General features: G+C 36.4%; 2 protein-coding genes across 3 annotated transcripts in view; one reads left to right on the top strand and one right to left on the bottom strand.

Annotated features, from left to right (window-relative positions):
- LOC138327540 (protein SGT1 homolog) overlaps positions 1-12965 on the top strand; it is a 32138-nt gene extending 19173 nt beyond the window's left edge. For both annotated transcript variants that reach the window (XM_069273710.1, XM_069273711.1), the window contains exons 4-13: positions 469-538; positions 2511-2581; positions 6967-7020; positions 7564-7598; positions 8012-8154; positions 8272-8368; positions 10148-10255; positions 10757-10862; positions 11223-11416; positions 11816-12965. In XM_069273710.1, coding sequence (XP_069129811.1) covers positions 469-538; positions 2511-2581; positions 6967-7020; positions 7564-7598; positions 8012-8154; positions 8272-8368; positions 10148-10255; positions 10757-10862; positions 11223-11416; positions 11816-11923 — 986 coding nt within the window. In that variant the 3' untranslated portion in view covers positions 11924-12965. The remainder of the gene's footprint in view (positions 1-468; positions 539-2510; positions 2582-6966; positions 7021-7563; positions 7599-8011; positions 8155-8271; positions 8369-10147; positions 10256-10756; positions 10863-11222; positions 11417-11815) is intronic.
- LOC138327542 (torsin-1A-like) lies at positions 12962-22277 on the bottom strand. Its single transcript, XM_069273715.1, has 6 exons — positions 22154-22277; positions 15983-16160; positions 15465-15730; positions 14787-14962; positions 14509-14636; positions 12962-14098 (listed from the first exon to the last, which is right to left on the bottom strand). The coding sequence occupies exons 2-6, from the start codon at positions 16152-16154 to the stop codon at positions 13809-13811; spliced, it is 1032 nt and encodes a 343-aa protein (XP_069129816.1). The 5' UTR covers positions 16155-16160; positions 22154-22277; the 3' UTR covers positions 12962-13808.
- Between the last annotated feature and the right edge of the window lie 440 nt (positions 22278-22717).

Here is a 22717-nt window from a genome sequence, read left to right as displayed (position 1 = left end):
TATTCAAATTATAAGATAAAACAATTCAATGGTGGATATTGAATAGTGAATGAGAAGAATTTAAGTTCCAATGAAGACTGGGTATGTTGTTCTGTTGTAGAAGGTTACAAGTTACAGCAATATCAATGCATGGTGGATATTAAGCTACCCGAATGTTGAAAAAACTCATGGTTATGTTTATAAATATATTAGGGTAAAGTTGGTTGATACTGATAAAATACTTTGAATCAAATATGGGTGAAAGAGGTGGAAATTTTAAAGTTGTTTACAAAGATATTTGACTCGACTAAAATACCATATTCGATAGTAAATAAATATTTCATTACCAGTAAACCCCCCCCCCCCCCCAAAAAAAAAAAAAAAGTAAAATCAAATTCTCAACAACTTAAGGCATTTCCACAATGCTGCAGATTTTAAGATAACAATGTTATTATATCCATTTATGGATATTTCTTTAATCCTTTATAGAAGCAGAACAAGACTCAGGAAAAGCCATTGAACTCAATCCAAAGAACAGCAAAGCTTATTTTAGGAAAGGGTAAGTAAGAATGCAATATGTAATAGCCTGAAGGAAACAATTGTTAAAGGGAAAATATATTTTCATGTAGTAGTAGTTTGGTAAACACAAGTGGGCTGGCTCCTTGAGCTCTGTTTTTGTAGAATATTAGATGGTGGGCTATTCAAATCGCTTTTTGTCCGTGGTCCGTCGTCCGTCCTTCCGTCCGTCCGTCCGTTCCGTCCGTCCGTCCGTCCTTCCGTCCGTTAACATTTCTTGTTACCGCTATTTCTCGGAAAGGGCTGAAGGGATCTTTCTCAAATTTCATATGTAGGTTCCCCTAGGGCCCTAGTTGTGCATATTGCATTTTGGGACCGATCGGTCAACAAGATGGCCGCCAGGCCGCCATCTTGGATTTTGATAGTTAAAGTTTGTTACCGCTATTTCTCAGAAAGTACTGAAGGGATCTCTCTCAAATTTCACATGTAGGTTCCCCTAGGGCCCTAGTTGTGCATATTGCATTTAAGGACCGATCGGTTGACAAAATGGCCGTCAGGCCGCCATCTTAGATTTTGATTGTTAAAGTTTGTTACCGCTATTTCTCAGAAAGTACTGAAGGGATCTCTCTCAAATTTCACATGTAGGTTCCCCTAGGGCCCTTGTTGTGCATATTTCATTTTAGGACCAATCGGTCAAAAAGATGGCCGCCAGGCCGCCATCTTGGATTTTGATAGTTAAAGTTTGTTACCACTATTTCTCAGAAAGTACTGAAGGGATCACTCTCAAATTCCACATGTAGGTTCCCCTAGGGCCCTAGTTGTGCATATTGCATTTTAGGACCGATCGGTTAACAAGATGGCCGCCAAGCAGCCATCTTGGATTTTGATTGTTAAAGTTTGTTACCGCTAATTCTCAGAAAGTACTGAAGTGATCTCTCTCAAATTTCACATGTAGGTTCCCCTAGGGCCCTAGTTGTGCATATTGCATTTTAGGACCGATGGGTTAACAAAATGGCCACCAGGCTGCCATCTTGGATTTTGATTGTTAAAGTTTGTTACCGCTATTTCTCAGAAAGTACTGAAGGGATCTCTCTAAAATTTCACATGTAGGTTCCCCTAGGGCCCTAGTTGTGCATATTGCATTTTAGGACCGATCGGTTAACAAGATGGCCGCCAGGCCGCCATCTTGGATTTTGATAGTTAAAGTTTGTTACAGCTATTTCTCAGAAAGTACTGAAGGGATCTCTCCCAAATTTCACATGTAGGTTCCCCTAGGGCCCTTGTTGTGCATATTTCATTTTGGGACCGATCGGTCAACAAGATGGCCGCCAGGCCGCCATTTTGGATTTTGATAGTTGAAGTTTGTTACCGCTATTTCTCAGAAAGTACTGAAGGGATATGTCTCAAATTTCATGTGCAGGTTCCCTTAGGTCCCTAATTACATTTTGGGTCCGAACGGTCAACAAGATGGCCGACAGGCCACCATTTTGAATTTTGATAATTGAAGTTTGTTACCGCTATTTCTCAGAAAGTACTGAAGTGATCTGTCTCAAATTTTATATGTAGGTACTCCTAGGACCTGCATATTTCATATTGGGACTGATCGTTCAACAACATCTTTGATTTTGATTATTGAAGTTTGTCAGTGTTATATATCTCAGAAAGTACTGAAAGGATCTTTTTCAAATTTCATATGTAGTAATATGTAGTTAAAAGTTGAAAAGCAGAGAAAAGATCCGTCTTTCTATTGTCAGACATAGATCATTCTTTGGTGGGCGCCAAGATCCCTCTGGGATCTCTTGTTGTAGAATATTATGTAAAAAATCATCTAAAAATATGCAAGTGATAAATACCTACTATGCCATTATATACAAGATGTATTTGTTACACATTTGTTTTATTTCAGTCGATATATAGGAGATTCTGATTTTGATATACAAATAAATTCCTTGGTATATTCCATGAATATGTGATGAAGACATGCTGTTAATTTTCAATTATTATAAATTGTACAGGACTGCTTTATTCCATCAGGAGAAGTATGCTGCTGCAAAAGAATGTCTTGAAATTGGTTTATCATTAAACAGTGAGTACTTTGATACATAAATTGGTGTACAAGTAATGAAGTATGGTGACTGTAATATGGCCTGGGATGTTACTTTCTGCACATTTCAATGGATCTTTCTTTGTGATGTTACAGCTAAGTCTAATCCTGCATGATTAAGACTTTTTTACCTGAATATTTATCATGTTTTATATTTTATTATTAAACCATGTTCTTCATGGTTAAAAGATGAATTGACTAAAGACATTGATTATGTACTTTGTTCTGCAGTATCATGAGACGGAAAACGTCTTTTGTATTGAACATGATCATGAGCTTTCATAAAACGAGACCTAAATTTGACACCACTAGTTGTTCATCGTTTTTAGGTCATCTGACCGAAGGTCAGGATGACCTATTGTCATCGTGTTTCGTCCGTCGTCGTGCGCCGTCCGCCGTCCGCCGTGCGCCGTCCGCCGTGCGCCGTGCGCCGTGCGTCGTGCGTAAGACTATTTATACAAAAGCCTACTCCTCCTTAACCCTTGAGCGGATTACATCCATATTTGGTGTGAAACATCATTGGGGAAGGACAATCATATTTTATATAAATGAGCCTGGTCCGACCCCTTGGGGCTGAGGGGTGGGGCCCCAAAAGGGCAATTTTCTTAATTTTAGCTTTAAAATCCTACTACTCCTTCATCCTTGGATGGATTTCATCCATATTTGGTGTGAAACATCATTGGGGATGGACAATCATATTTTATATAAATGAGCCTGGTCCGAACCTTAGGGGCTGAGGGATGGGGCCCAAAAAAGGGCAAATTTTCTTAATTTTAGCTTTAAAATCCTACTCCTCCTTCATCCTTGAATGGATTTCATCTATATTTGGTGTAAAACATCGTTGGGGAAGGACAATCATATTTTATATAAATGAGCCTGGTACGACCCCTTGGGGCTGAGGGGTGGGGCCCCAAAAGGGCAAATTTTCTCAATTTTAGCTTTAAAATCCTACTCCTCCTTCATCTTTGGATGGATTTCATCCATATTTGGTGTGAAACATCATTGGGGATGGACAATCATATTTTATATAAATGAGCCTGGTACGACCCCTTGGGGCTGAGGGATGGGGCCCCAAAAGGGCAAATTTTCTCAATTTTAGCTTTAAAATCCTACTCCTCCTTCATCCTTGGATGGATTTCATCCATATTTAGTGTGAAACATCATTAGGTAAGGACATTCATATTTTTAGGTCATCTGACCGAAGGTCAGGATGACCTATTGTCATCGTGTTTCGTCCGTCGTCGTGCGCCGTGCGCCGTGCGCCGTCCGCCGTGCGCCGTGCGCCGTGCGCCGTGCGCCGTGCGTCGTGCGTAAGACTATTTATACAAAAGCCTACTCCTCCTTCATCCTTTGATGGATTTCATCCATATTTGGTTTGAAGCATCATTAGGGAAGGACAATCATATTTTATATAAATGAGCCTGGTCCGACCCCTAGGGGCTGAGGGGTGGGGCACCAAAAGGGCAAATTTTCTTATTTTAAGCTTTAAAATCCTACTCCTCCTTCATCCTTGGATGGATTTCATCCATATTTGGTGTGAAACTTCATTGGGGAAGGACAATCATATTTTATATAAATGAGCTTGGTCCGACCCCTAGGGTCAGAGGGGCAGGGCCTCAAAAGGGCAAATTTTCTTAATTTTAGCTTTAAAATCCTACTCCTCCTTCATCCTTGGATGGATTTCATCCATATTTGGTGTGAAACTTCATTAGGGAAGGACAATCATATTTTATATAAATGAGCCTGGTCCGACCCCTAGGGTCAGAGGGGCGGGGCCACAAAAGGGCAAATTTTCTTAATTTTAGCTTTAAAATCCTACTCCTCCTTCATCCTTGGATGGATTTCATCCATATTTGGTTTGAAACATCATTGGGGAAGGACAATCATATTTTATATAAATGAGCCTGGTCCGACCCCTAGGGGCTGAGGGGTGGGGCCCCAAAAGGGCAAATTTTCTTATTTTAGCTTTAAAATCCTACTCCTCCTTCATCCTTGGATGGATTTCATCCATATTTGGTGTGAAACATCATTGGGGACAGACAATCATATTTTATATAAATGAGCGTTGTCCAACCCCTAGGGGCTGAGGGGTGGGGCCCCTAAAGGGCAAATTTTCTTAATTTTAGCTTTAAAATCCTACTCCTCCTTCATCCTTGGATGGATTTCATCCATATTTGGTGTGAAACATTATTGATGAAGGACAATCATATTTTATATAAATGAGCTTGGTCCGACCCCTAGGGGCTGAATGGTGGGGCCCCAAAAGGGCAAATTTTCTTAATTTTAGCTTTAAAAACCTACTCCTCCTTCATCCTTGTATGGATTTCATCCATATTTGGTGTGAAACATCATTTGGGATGGACAATCATATTTTATATAAATGAGCCTGGTCCGACCCCTAGGGGCTGAGGGGTAGGGCCCCAAAAAGGCAAATTTTCTTAATTTTAGCTTTAAAATCCTACTTCTCCTTCATCCTTGGATGGATTTCATCCATATTTGGTGTGAAACATTATTTGGGACGGACAATCATATTTTATATTAATGAGCGTGGTCCAACCCCTAGGGGCTGAGGGATGGGGCCCCCAAAGGGCAAATTTTCTTAATTTTAGCTTTAAAATCCTACTCCTCCTTCATCCTTGGATGGATTTCATCTATATTTAGTGTAAAACATTATTGGGGAAGGATAATCATATTTGATGTAAATGAGCGTGGTCCAACCCCTAGGGACTGAGGGGTGGGGCCCCAAATGGGCAAATTTTCTTAATTTTAGCTTTAAAATCCTACTCCTCCTTCATCCTTGGATGGATTTCATCCATATTTGATGTGAAACATCATTGGGGACTGACAATCATATTTGATATAAATGAGCCTGGTCCGACCCCTAGGGGCTGAGAGGTGGGGCCCCAAATGGGGAAATTTTCTTAATTTTAGCTTTAAAATCCTTCTCCTCCTTCATCCTTGGATGGATTTCATCCATATTTGTTGTGAAACATCATTGGGGAAGGACAAATATATTACAAATGAGCCTGGTCCGAACCCTAGGGGCTGAGGGGTGGGGCCCCAAATGGGGAAATTTTCTTAATTTTAGCTTTAAATCCTACTCCTCCTCCATCCTTGGATGAATTTTATCCATATTTGGTGTGAAGCATCATTGAGGAAACACAATTATATTTTATATAAATGAGTCTGGTCTGAACCCTAGGAACTGAGGGGTGGGGCCCCAAAAGGGCAAATTTTCTTAATTTTAGCTGGCTCACTTCCTGTTTTAAGGTTTCAGTCTCGATCTCAATAAAAATTGGTCTATAGGGGTTTTAATTGATGCCGAACAACATGCAAACATTTTCGTAAAGATTTTGGTATTCCAAGATGGCCGCTGGCCCACTTCCTGTTTTAAGGTTTCAGTCTCCGATCTCAATGAAAATTTGTCTATAGGGGTTTTAATTGATGCCGAACAACATGCAAACATTTTCGTAAAGATTTTGGTATTCCAAGATGGCCGCTGGCCCACTTCCTGTTTTAAGGTTTCAGTCTCCGATCTCAATGAAAATTGGTCTATAGGGGTTTTAATTGATGCCGAACAACATGCAAACATTTTCGTAAAGATTTTGGTATTCCAAGATGGTCGCTGGCCCACTTCCTGTTTTAAGGTTTCAGTCTCCGATCTCAATGAAAATTGGTCTATAGGGGTTTTAATTGATGCCGAACAACATGCAAACATTTTCGTAAAGATTTTGGTATTCCAAGATGGCCGCTGGCCCACTTCCTGTTTTAAGGTTTCAGTCTCCGATCTTAATGAAAATTGGTCTATAGTGGTTTTAATTGATTCAGAAGGGGGAACTTTAGGTAAGGACAATCATATTTTATAAAGGACCGAGGTAAGACCCATGGGGATAGTATGACCGAGGTCCAAAATGGGAGCTTTGCTGAAATTTGGCTTTAAAATCTGACTCCTCCTTATATTAATCCTTGAATGGGTTTCGACCATATTTGGATGAAGGGCTACCAAGTTTGTTCAACAAATGACATTTACCTTTTTCAGAAACTTACATATTCAACTAAGGAGTTCCTTGTATTGTTTATATTAATCGTTAACCAATACTTTATACTGTGACTTTGTTGTTTTGTGCCATGAGTCAGATGACCGTTAAGGCCCATGGGCCTCTTGTTTATCTTTTAATATTAAATTCTAAATGATGAATAACATAAATGTACTTTGATTAGTAATTTAGCTAAAATTTACTCTATTGATAATGTGTAAAATTTTAGAATAAACAACTATGGGTTTGCTTCGAGTGCACCAATCTGCTATGTTAATCATAATTAGATTTCATAAATATCATACATGTATTTCAATTATTGTTTTTCAGGTGAAGACAATAGTATTAAAACACTTCTACGGAAATGTGAAGCAGAAATTGACTGTAAGTTTTCAGCTGTGATAAATTCTTAGTAGTAGGAATAAAATGTCCTTTTAATATAAAGTCAGACGAAATAAAATAAATGTAGTGTTCACTCATCGTTAAACACATTTTTGTATGAAGAGATACAATAATGTATGAAACGGACTTTAATCTGTATATGTATCCTTACTTAGGGAGATCCTTGATTTGAATTTGGAATGTTTGAAAGGTTAAAATAGAGAATTATAGAAGTATGGATACTTGATTGCAATACCTTTAGCCAATAAGTTAATTGTTTTCAATTACATGTATTTTAAGATATTTTCAAGATCACCTTTTAAAACACATAATTATATTTTGAAGTTTCATGGAAGAAGCATTACATAACAAATTAAACAGAGTAGATAAATATCATTAGAAATGAATTGATCAATATATATATTATGTTATGTCGTGATGTACAAAATCGAGTAATTTCAAAGATATGAATAACTTTAAACTTTAAGTAATATGTAATTTTGATATGCACACTTAAGAATACTGTTATCATAAACCATTTTCCAGTGTGCAGGTCAGAGCAATTACAGGGACAATCACAGGTACGTTTTCACTGACACCACTTTTTACCTGTATTGTATCGTCAGGCAGTGGAGGTACATGTTGTATGGTCAAGGCTATTATAAGGTCACCCATTCAAATAAAAATAAAAATTAAAAAAATAATGAATAAAAAATGCTTGAAAATCTTTTGGAGGAAATCCAACCTTAAGTTAAATTGTTTATTTCAAAGTCTGTTAAAACTATTCTGCAATGGAATATGACCTACATTTCATTTTCTGCTCATAATGATCCATTTCTAAAACATATTTTGATTCATTTGCTGATTTATTTCAAGATTCATTTAATACTTAAAGATTTTTTTTATTATTTAAATTTATATTTTACTGTATATATTATGATGCATTCAATATTATGAATCCACTAAAATATAATTCTGATGCTTTGATACACAGATATCAATAGGCACCTCTTCCGTAAGCCAACCAACAAAACCTGCTAGTCCTAGCACAGCTCCTAAGGATGTCACAAGACCTTCTGCAGTACCATCCTCCAGTACACCTCAAGCTGTCACCATGCCGACAGGACCACGTACAAGGTAACGTTGTTGTCAGTTTGCCTTGTTACAATGTCTATATCTGTAAAACCATTGACTTACTTGTATTAATTGACCACTTATTGTACACATATTTAATTGAGCGTTTTTATATTAAAGGTATGACTGGTATCAAACAGAGACCATGGTGATCATCACTGTCATGATCAAGAAAGTTCAGCAAGAAGACTGCAAAATCGACATCAATGAACAATCTGTAAGTTATTGATATACTTATATATGACATCCAGACTAAATCAGCTGACAGATAAACAGAATCCTGTTTGATCTATTAAATAGATGTGGACATCATTACCTTTTTGAAAGATTTTGGGTGGTTACCATGATGCTTTAAAAGTGCCTGCCAGCGAAATTCTATCACTTGTTAATAAATTGAAATATTCCTTAAACAAGTTTTGATTATTTAGATCACTCAGTTGCTTTTTAGCACGATGGAGTGTAGCTCCATTGTAGCTTATAGCATGACCCCTAGTTTTGAAAATCACCTTGTGAAAAGGATATCTCAAATTATACATCATTCACAGCAATGCAATTTGGCAGAGACATGTAGTTGTAGATAAGGACGGAACTGATAAAACTTGGCGACAAACAGACATAAACTGTATTTTTGAGGAATTAAAATATATTTCATTCATCTTTATCTATAGTAATATTTAATGTGAAACACAATGCATTATGGGAAATTATATGGCCGACGTTACCACTTCGAACAAAAGAAATATAATTTAAGAAAAGATAAAGGCAATTAACAGATATTCATTATTTTTCTATACTTAGATATGTTACTAAAAGTGTCATGACATCATAATTACCTGTGTTGGATAATTTATATTCCCTGGACAGTGTCACAAGTCAGGTGCCCTATTTTCATCTAGATGCTGTTTATAGGCCTATATGTGTGTGTGAATGTGTTACATATACCCTTTACAATGGTTGAGAGTTAATTAATGTATTTTGTTATCAAGGCCCTGGGAAAGGCTCACCTGTAGCTGCCAATGTCTATTTGTTGACCCGTAGTACACATTCCGTTGTGCCGAGACCCAGCCAATATAACTTGTGCATTGTTATCTTAATTGTGAAATTTATATTGTGTTGAAGAAAATGAGATAAAAGATAAGTAATTAATTTCAAGGTATTGAAGATAATTCAGTTTACCTCTTATAACCAGAACAGCCAAACATCTTTGATTTTTTTGTCACCTATTATGAATTAAGCCCTCCTCCAGCAGATATCCTTTTTATACATGTGTGTTACCGATAAGCAATCATACAGGAAAAAGTTTTCCCAATTAATTTTTATCATATTTCAATATTCTGATAAATTTGAATTAACAGCATTGTTAAATATCTGAATTTTATTAAAGTTTCTATTATTAAAGTTCAGTTGATGCATATGCTCACACGAAAATCCTGCTCAAAAACTGTTCTGCACAAATAATTTCTCTTTATAAAACTGTTGATCTATGTATGAATTAACATTTGATAAATGACATCTGTCTTAAAAGAATTGTATGATTGTTTTAATACCAACATTGATAACAAATACCAGTGGTCATTTGAGTTGTCATAATTAATATAGTGCATATAAGTGATATTCAAGAATATTAGTCAAAACCAATCATTGAACATTAATTAACTGGACCATTGTGCTACGAGGCCATTGGCCTCTTGTTAAAAGTATTCTCACTGTGTCACTATGACATTGAGTCAGTAGACTATGAATCAGTGTTGATGACAGTATCTGCATTACTAAACCTGGTGATGTAATGTAATTGTTTAGCAAATGTGAGCAGCTGTCTTTCTCCTACCCTGAAAAGAGAGCTTTGTTTTCCTTTAAAATCGATAATAATTTGAAGATAATCTTGTGAAGTTCATTGGAAATATATTTTTACCTTAGCACACATTTCAATTTTTAACTTTCAGACATATACTTGTTGTAACATCTTTAATGGTTTTTAATTTGTGAACATTTCCAGGTGAGTGTATGCATCAAACTACCCTCAGGCAGTGACTACACCCTGGAACTAGATCTGGCTCACAAAATCATCCCAGAAAAATCCCTCTACAAAATCATGTCTACTAAGGTAAGGAAATAGCTGTGTATTATGTGGTGTTTGTCCACTTATTTGTCCAGTATGCCATGATGATGTTTGTCATGTAATGCTCTTTGTTGACTGCTTAGGTATTTTGTCTAGACAACATTTATTAGCATGAGGAAGCTTAACACTGGACATTATAAACTCTTATTCTTTATATTAGGTAGATTCTTGTAACATTATTGGACATACATGATTGGGAATGAAACTTATTATATTATAACCATGGATTCATTATAACTGTGTATGTTATAAACATGTTTTACTGCTAATATTTTTAATAATAATTAATCACGAGCTATTGAATGTCCTTGTTAATGTACTAAAATTATGCAGCATCTATGAATGGGTCGATGACCTTTTCTGTGTTCATGGTACAGCATGGAGAATAATTTTACACTTAATATTTTCACCACCAATGTTGTGAAAAGACTTCATTCTTTTCACATACAGAGGTAACATGTTCTAATGGGTTCCAACCTGTTATAGGTTGAGATAAAATTAAAGAAAGTAGAAGGTGTACGCTGGACCATGTTGGAAGATGATGGCTCCTCTACTCAAAACATCAAACAGCCATCTTTACCAGTCGACAACCGTAAGTTTGTTTGCTTAATTTGTTTATCAACAATGCGATTGCAATACATTTGTGTAATTATTTTCTAACATGTATACATTTGTACAAATTTCAATTAACAGGATTTGCCTAACAGAACATGACTATCAATGGAAAAATATGATTATTGTTGTATGTGTACATCAGAGGTTGATGAACTTTCCAGTGAAAGTAACCGTTTGAGACTTGGTGGTTATGAATGTTTCATAATCGTATGAAATCACACAATCACAGTTTCATGAATATGATAAACGTTTTAATGTACATGTGTGGCGGTGTTCTACACGATAAGTAATACAAAATCTGTATTAGTTATTATTGTATTAATTCAACTGACCACAGGTTGCGAGGGTGACGACGCTAACAAGTACCCGACCTCCAGCCATTATACGCGAGACTGGGATAAGCTGGTAGTGGACATCGTAAATGAAGAGAAGGAAGAAAAACCCGAGGGGGATGCAGCATTAAACAATCTGTTTCAGAAAATCTATGGCGATGGCTCCGACGAAACAAAGAAAGCAATGATGAAATCCTTTGTGAGTCCATATTATCTGAGATAAAATGATTTTAACGCTATTTTGAGTTTATTTTAAAAAAAATAGATACATGTAATTTAAATATTCAGATTTTCCAACATACATATACCATACATTCAGTTACAGTATATTTAAAAGATAATATAATTTCACTCTGACTACTTCCCTTTTAACAAACTATTACTGCACTGTAATCACACAGATTAAACTTTTTCACTAACCTACTATATTAGGATTATATGTTTCGGATCAGTGCATGGTAAAATAAGCATTCGTGCGAATACGTTTAATGAACTTCATGGTTGATCAGTGCATTGCTATGTCATAGATTTGAGTAAATATGCTTTAACTTCATAACCTTATCAACATGGCGTTTCGTTTATACTGTTCTAATTGCAGTATGAGTCTGGCGGAACTGTGCTGAGTACAAACTGGAAAGAGGTGGGAAAGGATAAAGTGGAAGTCAAGCCACCAGATGGTATGGAATACAAGAAATGGGAGACGTAACCAAGGACGTTACTAAGGCTGCTGATCTATTCATTGCTTATCACTACAGATCTCTGTAAAATACCATCTGATTGGTTGTTGGTTCATGACATTTTATGGAATACATACATTCAGGTTAATTTTCCGATTTGTGATTATTTTTGTAAATGTATGAACAAATATTTAATTTACTTTAACTTTCTATAATTATACAAGTAAAATGAATGTTTTTCTAACAGTTTCATATGATTCAGTTTCTTAATGTAAACATAGGCAGACCGTTTTCTTTTATGCGCAACAACCCGTTGGACCGTTTGTAAAATTAGCTATTTCAAGTATAAAACCTGAAGGGCCTGCTTACGTATTTTAATGCACGCCTATGAGGGCTTTGTCAAGACTCGTCTGAAAACAGTATATCATTAGATCTGTTCTAAATTCACAAACGAAAAACTAGGTCCATCCAGTCAAACCTTATAAACGAAAACGATCCTAGCTCGAGATGTCGTTAAACGTAATTACGAACTGGAACTGGAATTCAGAACCCTTGGATAATTAAATACTATGTTTAGGTAAAACAAAAACTAAACATTTTTACTAGTAAATATAATATATTACGATCTGATAAAAAGTTACTATAATAGAAATCCTTCCTTATGATATATTTGTTATTTACAATATTGATAGTGGTGTAAATCTTTGGTTTTAAATTCTGTCTCTTGTGTGGATAAAGATTGTTCCTCCCAAGTTGTGCTCCTATCGTGATATCATCCCTCATTACTTTGTATCCCACTGTTGATAACAAGTGTCTGGAAAAGTTCTATATAGCAAGTGTAGCCGTCTACCGATAATGTGGAGCTACATACTAATTTGTATAGGAAACACTGCAATATTGCCAAGTCTCTGCATTGAAGTCGTGATAATGAGAACATCTAATATCAAACAGAATGCATTATTTAATTTTTACCTCTGTTCTGATCGTGTTCCTGACTTCGTTGCTTCCTTGTTGAGAAAATTTATTTATGATTGAATAAGATTCAAATAAAAGATTCTCATACAAAATGAATTCATTGCTTTTAATTTTCTTACTGCGCATGCTATTCACCTTTTAAGTATTAGGTCATAGTCAGGGGATCTGTTTCTAGTAACATGCATATGTATCAACAACTTCCGTATGTGAAAGTTATACTGAGTATGGTATATGGTAGTTATATACAGTGCAATATGGTTATAGCTAAAGATCTAATTAATAAGTAAAAATAAGTGAAAAGAAAAGCACTTATTAATTCAAGATGTGAATTTAAAATAGAATATTTATGTACATCACATTGAAGGCTATAAAAAAGCTTAGTAATAGAACTACAGCATTACATATTCCCAATAGTCATTATATAAATATAGCAAGAAACAACAGTTTAACAGTTAATTGAATAAAAACAGCAACCAAGCAATGGATACCATGACCCTAATAGTTGCACAGATATTTTGATACTCGATACTAAATACGTAAGTATAGACTATGTAGCTTGATGGAAAACATTGGAGCTACTAGTGTGTTAATTGACAATGATTTTCTAGCAACATTAACTTTACTCTGGACAATTGTGAAAATAAGATCGTTTCGAAAAAATATTGTTGTTCTGTATTTAATAGGAATCCTCAAAGAAGCGAAATAACTAAAATGCTGACACTATGACAGGACAACCCAGAACGCGAATATATTTAATTTTTGATAAAGAATATACGAATGCATGAAGAAATGAAGACCCGGTGAAAGGGCAGCCAAACGGATACTAACTGTTTAATCGGTAGAGAACTAAACAATATCAGCAGAAGTCAGTACTTATAGGACTTTTACGAACGGAAAGAACGATCGGCACATTCACTCTCAACATATTAACTGAGAGTATCAATGTTTATACTTATTAAATCTGTCGTATGCCATGATAAAATCCACTTTGTCTGGTACTCGCTTACAGCCAGTCACAGAAAACAACTGTTCTTCCTCCGGATAATATGATAGCTGGTCTGTGATCTCCCGTACATCCCTGTCATCTATAGCGTCACGATGAGGGTAATACCGTTTGGCGACAAGGCAATCTCTAACACACTCGCGAACATGTCGACGCTCCAAAGGCAGAAATGGCACATGGGCAGACACCATATGGTAGAGGAGAATGCTGCTATGCCATAAGCCACCTTGGAACATAGAGATAGATATATTAGCGATGATTGTAATCCAGTTAACTTAGTATTTGCGATGAGAGATGCTTAGATTTTATTCTATATGTGATTAACAACATACATAATTTCGGGACATGTTAAGATAGGGACAGAAAGAAGCAGAGAACTATCGCTGACACGCGCGATAAAAACATGACACCTGTCCTATTATGTTTCAAACTCACAAGGAGAAGGTGTGGTAGTTTGTCATGTCATCATTATCCTCACTGAAAACTACAGACGATTTATAGCATATGATTGAAAATGCATTAATATGACAATTATTCTGTAATTCCATCTTATTTTAACAGTATACGTATCCCTCAAACAGCGTTTGCACCCCCTCCTCTTTCCGTGATATCAACTAGGTTTATTGCAATACTAACTGTTCTTTTCGTTTAATGCTTCAGTAATAATCAGTTGCTCCATGTCAACGAGTTGCAGCTCTTCTCTGTCTCGCCCATCTCTCCAATGTCCAATTGACCTCTTTTGTATGGCATGGCCTGCCGTGTTACTAAGGACAACATATACACACTTGTGAATTGCACTTTACCATTGTTACTACACATTTGTAAAGATCAGGATTTTCTATTTGCATGGCAACCATCAACAACGAAAAACGAGTACAAAAATTACGTGTATGATTTATATATTTGGACTTTACCTGAGAAATATGAATGTGCTTTTTCTGTAGTTTATGTTGTTCAAGGTTTCGTAGAAGTCTAGATATGGCTTTACGATGTCCAGAAGGCCAGCAGGCATTTTATCTACCTCATCAAATATAAACATGGAGCGCTCACACTTGGACACACTGGCTTCTATCTTCTTCTTTAAAATTACCTGATATAGAAAGGGAGAATGAAAACATACAACATTGGGCTTGCGTAAAGTGTGCAGGTGGTGGAAGTGTTTAATATAGGTATATTTATAGTTTCACTGCAGCCCTACAATGTAACCATACCAAGCGCAGTTGGTATTCACCAGTCTATGAACTGCCGTCCGCTTATTTTGACGTCACAATTGTCTTTGACGATAATGAATTCTTTTTTATTTATTACTGTAGATCCAAAATATTTTAGGATTTCATCCTAAAATTGTTATCAAATGTAATTATAAGCATTGTAGCGCGCTTCATGGAGTAAGTCTCAGTTCAGTTGGCATTCATATTCAGTCTATGAATGCCAACTGGAAAACATTAAAAAGGTCATTTTATATCCCGCATGTTATTTGTTGTAACACAAAAATGTGAGATTGATGAATTTGAATTTCATATACATATATCAACATCACTAAAGACAACAATGTGATTCACTGATCCATTTGTAAAAGGGTTTAATTTTACCTTATATTCGTGCACTTTGTGAAGATGTGGAAACTCATTTGTTGCTGCTATGAGATGAACAAATTTGCTTTTCATTCCTTTCCTGTATATACTTTCAGCGATGATTCTGCTCACCAGGTTTTTCCCCGTCCCTGTTCCCCCGTGGAAGGAGAGAGACAAAGCTTTTGTTTGGTCCACAGGTCTCGCCTGGGCGTGGAAATGCTTTAGTATTGCAGCCTTAGCCAAGTGTTGTCCATACACATGTTTCTCTAGGGACTTCTTTAGGGCTGAAATGATTTGGGTGGTAAATGTTTTATTACCACCTATTCCATACATTACCTCATTTGTAAAGAATCTGTATAGCACGGACTATTCCCATGTTCTTTCGTTGATAACCCCTGGTGTTTAATGGTTTATTGTTTATATTATATAGCTATGGGAAGTTTTCACATACCATCACTTCGTATTATATTTAAACCTGTAATTTAAAGATTGTTTTGTGGTTGTTTGTGGCGTTCTGGTGTTAGTCGATATCTTACCTTGCTCGTCAAGTTTAATATAATGATCATTACAACATTCCCGACTGAATCTACATGTGATTGGTTCAAAAAAGGATTTTATAGAAGAGAAGCCATCCCAGCATGTTCCATGCTTCATCAGTGTCATCCACGCCGCCCAGGCTAGGACTCGACTAGTTAAGCTGATCTTCATGGTTTTCTACAAATTTGAAAATGTATGTATGTTAAGTGCACGTTACAAAATAATATAAAACAGGTTAGTCAAATACATGTATTTATTCTCAGACATACAAACTTTTTGTTGTAAACTGTTTATTGTTGTTTTGAATATTATGGTAATACGTGTATCAAACAAAAATATAACTTTTAAAATAGTCAATTATATACATCTATATGTTAATGGGACCCAGAGGATCGTACCCGTTAGAATGCAATTAAGTTAATAAAATGTTTTATCTAAAAATATAGCAAATAATTATATAAAAATTATAAAACTATAAACTACATGCTTTCAGAATTCAGTAAGGACCATGTTTTCTCTAATACCTATACGTGTAATACTGGCTGGTCTAGGACGATATACTCATGTCGCCTGAGGCTGTATTGCATTGCTACCCATACTATGCAATAAAGTCTCGTGACGCCGCAGGGTCGACAAAATTTCTATTTTCCGGTACAGTTTTAATTTTTTCAGAAACTATAGGTTCGATTTACTTTAAAAGATACAAACAACGGAATTCGCGTTGGAAATATCGCGCAATTTTTATGTATGGAGAATTGACTTGCAGTCAAGTTTTTTTTCGAATTTATTTCAAAGTGGCGGAAAATCATAATAGTAGAATTGCAATAAAACGTCGAGGTATGGGAAAAAAATACGTGGATATGAAGGATAGAGATATTCTAAACTCGAGATCACAAAATGATGTAAAACCCTCGGTAAGTCTAGGGTTTTACAACACTTTGTGACCCTCAAGTGGTATATCCCTATCCTTCATATCCGTCTAATTTTATTTTGCCTATCATCACATGCTATGCAAACAGACCATTATAGATATAAAGATGATAGGTCATAAGGTAATTATGACGCCATCTTGACATCATATCTGGAATGCCATCTCCAGTTTCAACCTAAGAATTTGTTACGAATGGTTTCTTGTACCTTTTGAAAACATGATTACTAGTAGCATAAATATGTTTTGAATACAAAATAACTATATATAGAATAATATACAATGTATAGTATATATAATATGTCCCGAGGATGTCACGCATAACCATTTTAGCTTCTATATTCCGCGTGTAAAAAACACTTTTAGTGCTCAATTATTCATATCTTGTTACAATGATATGCTTACAATGAACACATACTGCAACGTTCAGTTTTCATATAGGACCGATAACATTTATGAAAATTAACATTTTATTTATTTTAATTATTTTGTTCAGGAGATGATGATGAGTGTAGTATTAACGGTAAGTTAATAACTTTTGCAACTCTACACAATTATCTATCTCGTTTTACATTCCCATTTTAAAAATTAAAAGCCGTTTCGGAAAGGTGGTGGGCCTTTAAGGATTAATTTTAATAGATTTTTTTTATGTTATGGAGATACCACACAAACATCTGAGTGTACTCTAAATAAACCGCTAACCGGTTTATAATGAGAGTACACTAAGATTTTTGCTCGTAACAAACAAATTTGATTTATGATATTATAAGACTCTTTCATACGTGGATAGGGATATTATAGCGATATTCTACTCGAGTGTCACAAAATGTAGTAATACCCGACTCTTAATGCATTAGCTGCCTTTTCCCCATAGCAAAGTTATTATTACAGATATCCCGCCATTCTTTACGGTTATAAGTTCAAGTAAACTACGACTGCGGCATTGCATGGGTATCGATGTAAACAGACGATATGAGTGTACTGCGTGGGATATACCAGGTAGTGGGGGAGGAGAAGTAGGTTCCCATGTACCCCTCTGGCAGTTTTTCGAAACATGGTTTTTTAGGACCGGTATGATGTCTAGTTTCATTTTATGCTTGTTGCCATTGACAACTAATGTCCCATGGGGGTCATATGGCGGCCATCTTGGATTTCAGGTATCAAAAATGGCCAAAATGACACATTCGCATATATGCGCATAGATAGAGAACCAGACAACATTAAAAGACAAATAAACACATTTTTTGATATGATTGAAACATGCTGAATACGATTAAATCATAATAATGACGTTACGTCTTCTTATTTTTGTGAAATGACGGGAAAACAATGAAATTTCCAGCTTTTTTTCTCTAAAAATCGGTAAATGTCATAATTTTTATCACAAGTAAAAAAAAAATGATGGACAAATCACCTTGTAACAGTCATTTCGAATTGAACCAACCCTTATGTAAACATATGTGTACTATAAAAAGACAGATCGCATCAATGAGGTCGGAAAAAGAGAGGGACTCCCCCCCCCCCCCACCATAAAAAATCACAAAAATTTGTCAAAGTGACACATTCGCATATATACGCATAGATAGAGAACCAGACAACATTCAGAGGCAAATAAACACATATTTTGATATGATTGAAGCATGCTGAATACGATTAAATCATAATAATGATGTTACGTCTTCTCATTTTTTGAAATTTTTCAGCTTTTTTTCCCTAAAAAATCGAGTAAATCGAGTAAAACAATTGATGGACAAAACAACTTGTACCAGTCATTTCGAATTGCACTTACGCTTGTGTAAACATATGGGTATTTTAAAAGGATTATATGTTTTTAGCAGAAGAATCGTGGACATCCCCCCTCCCAACACTACTCATAGAGAAAAAAATATCATTATTATTATTACATAAATTACATATTTACTGATCTATGATTCAGACAGTTCCAAACTACAATTGCATTTTTAACAGCCATGGTCATGTAAGGATGTGCCAGGTTTATTGGTGGAGGAAAGGCGGAGTTCCCGGAGAAAAAAACACCGCCAGCAGTCAATACCTGGCAACTGCCCCTGTAAATTCGAACAAGCTACCCAGAGGTGGAGTGATTGTGGTTATATGTCGAGACATCATAACAATCAGCCATCCCGGCCCCAATTATAATTAGAACGTGGTTAGAACCGTAATAATCCACTCTTTTAGTGAACAACTGGAAATATAAATTTTCGGCTCGTGCCAGAACGAAACGTACCACTGTGTTCGAATTATTATCCTTGTTTTGTCCTGAAGACACGATGGTAAAGCACAGCTCATTACCACAAAACTAAATCCTTTTGGTATCACGACTGTCACTTTGGTTTTCATCAAACTGCTACAGGTTGGCGTAGGTTTTCATCACTCCAGGAAAATAAATGTACATATCTATTTCGACGATTCACTCATACTCCACCAAGTCTAGGAATCGTTGGAGCGATGACAAATGACAGGTTGGGGGGCTTACCTCGACGGCCATTGCCAGTCGGGGAGTGGTCTGGGGATCAGGTCTCCGAGCACATCAACGTGCTGGAGATAAGGCTGTTCGGTTGGCGCTGCAGGCTTTTCGGAAGATTCTACATTCCAAGGTGGTTTGTGTGACTACAGACAACTCTACAGTTGTCGCGTATCTGGAAGGAAAGGGTGGGGGAAAGTCCCACGTCCTTTGTGCCCTTACTATTCGTGTTCTTCTCTTCTGTCAGGAAATGCGGTTGACTCTCTTCGTCTTCCAGACAGATTGAATGTTCTGGCGGATACTCTTTCCAGGCGCCGCAAGCCGGTTGTGACAGAAAGGCAGCTAAATCTAACAATCTTCGAGGGCATTTGCAAGGTGTTCAGAACCAATCTCCTGCGCCAGCCTCCGTCCCAGAAGATCCATTCAAGGAGACCTCGCTCAGCCAGGCTTTTCTTAAGACTTGTCGGCTCGCATTGCCCGATCAATAAGTCTTCCTCACCTGGCGTCTAACATTCATGGAAGATCGTCTGTGATTGGTGTATCGACAGGAAGATTGATCAGGTCAAAGCCTCTGCCCAGCTGATTGCGGATTTCCTTCTCTATTTGTTTAGGGAACGCAAACTTGCCTCTAGTACTATTGCAGGCTATCGCATGGCTATTTCCAGTGTACTGTATTCTCATGGTAGACCAGAGTTAGGGTCTTCCAACTCTTTGTCTACCTTGATTAGGTGGTTCAGTCTGGACAGGCCTAGGGTACGACAGTTAGCTCCACAGTGGAATCTAGCACTTGTGTTACTGAAAGGGGTTCCTTAAGAGCCTTTGGTGTCGGTCTCCATTAAGGTTTTTACTTTTGACTTCCTGCTTGCTTTTGCCTCAGGCCGTAGAAGGAGTGATATCCATCTATTCACTTTTCGTGCTTCGTTGGGCCAGATATAGCTCTGTTACCCTACTCACTGATCCTGCCTTTTTGGTAAAGATTCTCTATTGAGTCGAAGGAGAATGATCGGCTGCTTTGTCCCAGTCGGACGCTTAGGTTTTCCCTTGATAAAACAAGGGGGCGATGTATTATTCTTGTCCATTAAACAGGGTTAGCAGGATTTCTCCTCCCAGTACATCTCCAGATGGATAAGTTAGATGATCAGGATTGCTTATGAGCAGTCTAATTATCAATCTGGGGCGAAATGCAAGGAGATGGCCCATGAGCTTAGAGCCCTTGCGGCTTCTTTGGCTCTCCATAATGGGTCATGGTTCCAGGACATCATGTCTGCTGCCTTTTGGCGTGGTCAGACTACTTTCAATGACTTTTACCTACGGTCCCTGTCCTCTCATTCTAATTGACTGTTGTAGCGGCCCAGTCTGTAACTGTTCCTCCTCAGCAGATATTATATGTATTCGTAGTTTTTAACTTATGCGAGAAAGAATCACAATGGTACACCTTTTTCATGGGGAGGTATATCCAAAATTGAAGGAGAATAATTCGAACCCAGTTGTTTTCACTAAAAAGAAATAAATTATTACGGTTATTGGGAACTGCCTGAATTCTGGATAAAACATGTGAATTAGCCTTTGGATGTTAACTGGATTCGGGAATATATATTTTTTTAAATTATTGGGGAGGGGGTTTGGAGGTTATCTCGCTTCTTCTGCTTAAAACCATAAATCTATCCTTTTATAATGCACATATGTTTAGACAAGAGTCAGTCCATATCAGAATAACCGTTACAATGTGTGTTGACAGAATATTTGGAGTTTTAATTAATTAATTTTGTTTTTCAATTTTTTTGACAAGGGTTAGTGCAATTCGAAATGACTAATACAAGGTGATTTGTCCATCAATTTTTTTACTTGTGATAAGAATTATGACATTTATCGATTTTTTAGGGAAAAAAGCTGAAAATTTCATTGTTTTCCCGTCATTTCACAAAAATGAGAAGACGTAACGTTATTATTATGATTTAATCGTATTCAGCATGATTCAATCATATTTAAAAATGTGTTTATTTGCCTCTGTGTGTTGTCTGGTTCTCTATCTATGCGCATATATGCGAATGTGTCATTTTGGCCAGTTTTTGATAGATTTTTTATGGGAGGGGGGTTTCCCTCTCTTTTTCCGACCTCATTGATGCGATCTGTCTTTTTATAGTACACACATGTTTACATAAGGGTTGGTTCAATTCGAAATGACTGTTACAAGGTGATTTGTCCATCAATTTTTTTACTTGTGATAAAAAATATGACATTTATCGATTTTTTAGGGAAAAAAAGCTGAAAATTTCATTGTTTTCCCGTCATTTCACAAAAATAAGAAGACGTAACGTCATTATTATGATTTAATCGTATTCAGCATGTTTCAATCATATCAAAAAATGTGTTTATTTGTCTTTTAATGTTGTCTGGTTCTCTATCTATGCGCATATATGCGAATGTGTCATTTTGGCCATTTTTGATACCTGAAATCCAAGATGGCCGCCATATGACCCCCATGGGACATTAGTTGTCAATGGCAACAAGCATAAAATGAAACTAGACATCATACCGGTCCTAAAAAACCATGTTTCGAAAAACTGCCAGAGGGGTACATGGGAACCTACTTCTCCTCCCCCACTAAGGTTTTCATCCGCTGGTACGAGAGGATAACACCCATAGATATGAAACAACTTAAAGTTACCTTGATGGATTTTGACTGAATGCTTCTCTCATACAATGGTTACTTTTGTATTAAGTTGCCTCTGTACTATCAATTATAGTAATATTACATACCTGTAAATTAGATCGCTGCCTGAAAAGGTTACTACTCCTTATCGGTATAATGTCTGACCTGTTTTACTTTCGGTTCTATTGAGATTATACCTGGAATCTCCACCAGGTAACACGTAACGAATCAATTAATAGTTCGTATTTATATTAATAGATTGACCGGACCGGTAGAGACACGGGGCGGGTTTAATTATACACATGATATAATTTGTTCAGTAGTTTAATATCAAAGTCTGAGATGTAAGAAATGTTATTTTGATTCGATGTATATCACTAGTACGTGTATTTACAAACTTGTGTCTACAGTATTTTCCAATCTCACCCATTATCTCACTAACGGTCCCAAAAAGACCGTTGTTAATTTAGTGCATTGTTCTGTGTACTCATTGAACGGTTACCTTATATGTAATATAAACCCTGTTTCGGTTTATATTAAGCAATGCTTCTTAACCTCCTGAATCTATAATCTGTACATAATTGTAATTGCGCAGTACTCATTCATTTTTTTTTAAATTGAACTAATAAAAGAGCACATTCAGTTCTTACACCTTATATATATACACTAAT

Source organism: Argopecten irradians, chromosome 7, assembly GCF_041381155.1.
Source record: "Argopecten irradians isolate NY chromosome 7, Ai_NY, whole genome shotgun sequence".
Lineage (NCBI taxonomy): Eukaryota > Metazoa > Mollusca > Bivalvia > Pectinida > Pectinidae > Argopecten > Argopecten irradians.
The sequence above is the reverse complement of the archived record's forward strand: the minus strand, read 5'-3'. Positions and strand labels throughout refer to the sequence as shown.

Coding starts and splice junctions, on each gene's coding strand:
- LOC138327542 (XM_069273715.1), bottom strand. CDS start 16,154: ATGAAGATCAGCTTAACTAGTCGAGTCCTAGCCTGGGCGGCGTGGATG. Junction 14,637..14,786: donor AGCACATTCATATTTCTCAG/GTAAAGTCCAAA, acceptor TGTTGTCCTTAG/TAACACGGCAGGCCATGCCA. Junction 14,099..14,508: donor AGCATTAAACGAAAAGAACA/GTTAGTATTGCA, acceptor CTATGTTCCAAG/GTGGCTTATGGCATAGCAGC.